The 5,730-nt window shown below is 33.7% G+C and overlaps 1 protein-coding gene across 1 annotated transcript; it reads right to left on the bottom strand.

The window, feature by feature from the left end:
• Positions 1 to 1,542: 1,542 nt before the first annotated feature.
• Positions 1,543 to 2,008, bottom strand: LOC143595000 (uncharacterized). Its single transcript, XM_077074163.1, has 2 exons — positions 1,752 to 2,008; positions 1,543 to 1,666 (listed from the first exon to the last, which is right to left on the bottom strand). Exons 1-2 carry the CDS (start codon positions 2,006 to 2,008, stop codon positions 1,543 to 1,545), a joined length of 381 nt encoding a protein of 126 aa, XP_076930278.1.
• Between the last annotated feature and the right edge of the window lie 3,722 nt (positions 2,009 to 5,730).

Raw genomic sequence — 5,730 nt, forward strand, 5'->3', positions numbered from 1 at the left:
ATGGATTTTCTCTTGGTTGAAACTTGTCATGACCAGATTTTAAAGTAGATGCGTAACATAAGCATCCAAACTTCTCAAATGATCATAAGAAGAAGATTTATTAAAAAGAATTTCATAAGGAGATTTATTTTTAAGAACTGTAGTAGGAAATAGGTTGATTAAATGAGTAGCTGTGAGAATGCAGTCACCCCAAAATTGGATTGGTAATTTTGATTGAAAGAATAATGCTCTAGCTGTTTCTAGGAGATGTTTATCTTTTCGTTCCACGATGCCATTTTTTTGTGGAACCCCAACACATGTGGTTTGGTGGAAAATACCTTTGGACTTAAAAAATTCTGCTTGTGTAATCCTAGATCCAAGTTCAAAAGCATTATCAGATCTAATACTCTTGACTTTAGTTCCAAATTGGGTTTCAACCATAATTAAGAACCCTTGAAGTATGTTAAAAGCATTACTTTTGTGAGACAATAAGTGAGTCCATGTTGTCCTACTAAAATCATCTACAATAGTAAGAAAGTACTTAAACCCATTGTAGGTAGTAGTTTTATATGGACCTCATGTGTCAATATGTATAAGATCAAAAATCTTAGTTGAATGTGTGGCTATGTGAGAAAGAAAGACAAGGTTGTCTTGCTTTGGGACAAACATTACAATTATCAAAATGATCAACATTCGTATTAGAAAACATATGTAATTGTTTGAGTTTATAAGATGGCAATGTCCAAGTCTACAATGCCAAACTTGATTATTCATAGCAGAATTACATGAAAACTGATAAGCAGAAGAAACAAAATGTGAAAGAGAATCATTTGAATGAAGAACATATAGCCCTTGAACCAATTCACCCAGAACCATTGGCCTCTTCATTGAAGGGGCCTGCAATATACAAAGCTTGTTAGAAAAAAATAACAAACCTTTTGTATCATTGCATAATCTAGAAATAGAAAGCAGATTATGTTTGAATTGTGGGACATATAAAACATGGAAAATAGAAAGTTCAGGAGTAAGATAAATTATCCCAAATTTTGTTACTAGAATGTGATGACCATTTGGGAGAGTAACAAAAAATGGTTTGATAAGAGACTGAATATTTGAGAAAAGTTTGTCATCACAACACATATGATCATTTGCACCTGTGTGTAATATCCAAGATGATTGTACTTTAAAAGCATCACAAGCTAAAGTACCTGCAAAGTTTGCATAGTTGACAGATTTTGTGGTGAAAGCAGGATGATCCACTGATGATGTAGATCCCAAATGTGCATTTTGCAATAATTGAATAAGTTCTCTATATTGTTCTGCAGAAAAACAAGTATTTGAATTGACTGTTTTATGAACATTATCTTCAAATATTTCTTGTTTCTTCATAGAGACATTTGCAGCAAATTTTTCTTGGCTTAGTAAACTTAAAATCCTTTGGAAAGCCAATGATTTTGTAACACTTGTTTGGAGTATGCCCTGGTTTCTTACAATGAGAACATACAACTCCTTTCTTGTTTTCAAATTTGTGTTGTTGTGATATTTGAGATTGAACATTGACATTCATTTAAGCAGATCAGCCAAGAACTGATTAGGAGAGTGTATTTCCATTTGATTCTCATCTTGAATTAAGAGAGCATATGCTTGACTTATAGAAGGCACAGGTTGCATCATGAGTATATTACCTCTAACGCAATCATAACATGAGTTAAGTCCCATTAAAAATTGTATTAAACGTTGATCTTCTTCTTTTGGCCAAAAGATTAGCAAACCCACAGTTACAAGAGGGAATTAGGTTTAGAGAATTCAACTCATCCCAAATACTCTTCATCTTTGTGATGTAAGTAGCAATATCATTGTTACCTTGAGAGTTTGCAAAAAGAGATTTATGCAACTGATAGAGTTTGGCGCCATTAGCTTGACCATAGCGATCATCGAGTTCCATCCAAAATTGAGAAGCAGTGTTTGTGTATAGAACACATTCACTTATTTCTCTAGACAGCGTATTCAATATCCATGAGATCACCATATCATTACAACGATGCCAAAGATCGAAATTAACGGAATCAACACCAGGACGAACAGATTATCCATTAACAAAACTCAATTTGTTTTTTGCAGATAGTGCAGTTGTCATGGAACGCTTCTTAGGAGCAAAACCAGATCCGTCAAACGATTTTGAAATTAGAATCACTCCAGGATGATCTGAATGATGAAGATATAAAGGATTTGAGGAATCAATTTGATTACTGAGTGTTTTTGTAGAATTGTTTGAATCAGACATGATTTAGGTCAAGAAAACCAAATTAGGTCAACATTGAAACTGAATTACGGCAAAATTGATTGAAGAAACGAACTAATCAGACACAATCGAGTGAAACCGATTGAATATTTGAATAAGATGAACGATTCAATGATGAAGAACTAAATAAGATGAACGAACCGATTGAAAACACGAACTTGAACAGATTGAAGATAGAAATCAGATGAAGATGCGGATTAGATCGGAGCTTTATGCTCTGATACCATGTTGATTCAATTTAAAAGAAAGATTGAGTTGAGAGAGAGATTGATTAGAGAATGAACTAACTGAATCTTATTATTCTGTTACTGAATACAAACTAATCATCTGCTTATATAAACTAACCGGCTAACAGAAATAAACTTTAACTAATTATGTACACGTGGCTAAGTCAATAACAGTCAACAGAACATAGGGTATAAACTGACAAAGAGTTTACATATTTCAAAACATGTTTAAGATCTTTTCGAGATCAATTGGACTTGCGGTTGAGAGGAGGCGGTTATTGTGACATTCGTGACAAAACGAGGTATATTATATTCACTATGAAGCAAGTAAACGATAAATCGGTTAATTCGTAGTGCTTAAACGAGTAACCGACCGATACTAATTATGACCCGTATACATGTTGAGGGGTCATATACGAGTTATAGATATATTATAGAGGCTAACATATTGATATTTAGGCCCCAGTACGTTTAAAACTCTTTAAACGAAAAAGGTTTCGTTTATCGATACGCTATAAGCTTAAACGCAATCGTTAATACCAAAACGAGCATTGTAGCATCCGTTAAGCCGAAAAAGATTTATAAAACACTTATATGACATTTTCTAAGCAATATGTGAAAATATTTTGGAATTTTACAACGAGTCAGTATGTTTTTCTTATTTTACAAAACACTCGTTTTCGCGCTGGTTTTCGCACTCGAACTAGTTTTCTTGCGAAAAACCAAACCCGAACTAAATTTTGGACTGACGTTTGCGTGTGGCACGAATACCGAGGAACCATTGGGCCAAATAGGAGGCCCAATGGGCCCTTAATGTTTCCGGTCGCAACTTGGGGGGACCCCTTTTGATTGGCTTGTTAAATAAGCTAAGGAAAAAGATATTTTCTCATTCCAAACACCAACAAACTCAATATCCAGCTGATAATCTTCATTTCTTGTCCAAAACCCTAAAGGTAAACATTAAATTCATGAAGATTTCAAGCTTGTTTAGTAAGATTTAAACATAGAAAATTAGTTCTTGATTAGTATTAAACATGTTTAACCATCCAAAAACCATAAAAATCAAGTAAAATCATGTTTTGATGTTAAACATGTCTACAAAGCAGAAACATATTGATTTTTGGTCAAAAACACGGATTAGAACATGAATACAACGTTTTTACGATTTGAAAGTTCGGTTTGATACCAAAACCGAAACCCTAGTTAACAAGTCTGTTCAATGGATGATTTATGCTTGGTTTGATGTTATATGATATGTATATACACTGAGTTTGCAACCCGAGACCCCGAAAGTCGTTTAAGCTAGCAAACCTCACCGAAAACCGACAAGGTAAACCGGTAACACTCGTTTAAGGGCTCTTTAGCATTAGGTTGTGACGTGCTTGTTTTTAGCTTTTGAAAATTTGCAGAGACATTATGGATCATATAAATGAGTCCCTCTTCAAATTTGGTAATTTTTCGATAAACGGAGAATATTTGGTGAATTTATTTCCGTTTATCAGCGTTTATTTGGGAAAAATAGCTAAACATATTGAAAGATTATGAAATTTTGTTTTGGAGATTAATATGTGATTTTAAGATCACTGGTAAAGTTTGGGGATCATTGGAAATGCCTAAGTATGGTTTGTGCAATTATGATTTAACCGAATTTTAACATCTGAAAAATGCACAAAAGGCATTTTGTCAAAAGAGTTAGGTTCTGGAGATTTTGCAGGGGCTATTTAATAACATTGAAGCCATTTTTAAAATTATTGTATTTTTCGGAGGTCGTTTGATATAAACGGGCCATTTATTACACGATTATAACCTATTAAATGAATTTTTATAAATAAATAATTAATCATAAAATTTCTGAAAATATTTTTATAAAATTCTCCATATTTTAATGTATTTTTACAAAAATTTACATAATTTATATATAAGTACATATTTAGTTATGATTAATCAAAGATTTAAATTATTATTGTTTTAACGAAATCGGCAGTTTGATGTTTAACGGACTGACTGGTACGTCAAAATATCAAAAGTGGTCAAATATTATATTTTTGGATGAAATTGATAAAAACGAACTTTTTACGAGAATTCCGGACAATTCGGGTGGATTGTACGCGTCTTGTATAATCAAACCCGTGTGAAAACGGAAACGAACCCTGCGATCAATCCAGATACCGAAACCTTAAAATGCTTTTATAAATTAAATCATTTTATCAATCAATATGTTTACTTAAGTTTTTATGATCTTACCTATTCCCGAAACGCGTAAACGATCAACTTGGCTAGGCTCGGAAAACGGTGAAACTGAGCAAAATCTGATTTTAAGTATTTCACAATATACAACGTCGCAATCTAAGACTATGGTCATGTTTTGGGCCTAACAGCTATACAGCCCGATTTGGTTTAAACATTGTACTAGTATTAACAGTACGATACCGATTATAGGATACGAGTTATAATTGAGGCATAACACTTATTGATGTATATTACCTGCTCGAACTACAATAAGGTGAGTTTCACGACCCCACTTTCTAACTGTTTGATGAACTTTTGGGGTGGAAAGCATGTTTACATATACTTATATACTTGAAAACGTGTGATGATGTGAATTATCTAAGTACTAACACTTGAAAGTCCCCACAAACACAAGTAATTAACTTCGTACCGGTGACGTGTGGATAGTATTATCGGTTTGACAAACCCAACTGACAGAGCCGGTGGGGTATGCCGGAACATGTTATCCCATTTGCACATTGTCATTTAAACTTATTACATACTGCTATGTGGTGTTAGACATAGTACATACTTGGGGCAAAGTGGCTGTTAAATGCCAACGGGAGTGCACGGGCAGGGGTGGCCATGTGTTTTAGCTCGTTTCGGTTTCACTTGTGGCTTAGTATAATACATCATACACATACATGTATACATACACACTGTAAACTTTACGAACTCGTATACTGATTTCGTTGATACTCGTGAAACTTGAAACTCACCAACTAGACGTAGTTGACCCGTTTTAGCATGCTTTTCAGGTAAGCCGAAGTTGGAATGATTTGCTTACATGCTTGGTGTTAGAAGGAAAGTTGAATAGCTATGAATAGATGCAAATACGTACTAATGAATAAGGAACCGAGAACTGGTTATGTATTTTTCATCTAGTTGTAAACATAGTACCTACCAATGTAATATGATGTAAATTAGTTGTTGAATTTCTTTATAAACAATGTG

The sequence above is a fragment of the Bidens hawaiensis genome, unplaced genomic scaffold (genome assembly GCF_021521415.1).
Source record: "Bidens hawaiensis isolate Kalapana, Puna unplaced genomic scaffold, B.hawaiensis_p1.1 tig00001717_1, whole genome shotgun sequence".
NCBI lineage: Eukaryota > Viridiplantae > Streptophyta > Magnoliopsida > Asterales > Asteraceae > Bidens > Bidens hawaiensis.

Coding starts and splice junctions, on each gene's coding strand:
- LOC143595000 (XM_077074163.1), bottom strand. CDS start 2,008: ATGGTGATCTCATGGATATTGAATACGCTGTCTAGAGAAATAAGTGAA. Junction 1,667..1,751: donor ATTCCCTCTTGTAACTGTGG/GTTTGCTAATCT, acceptor TGATTGCGTTAG/AGGTAATATACTCATGATGC.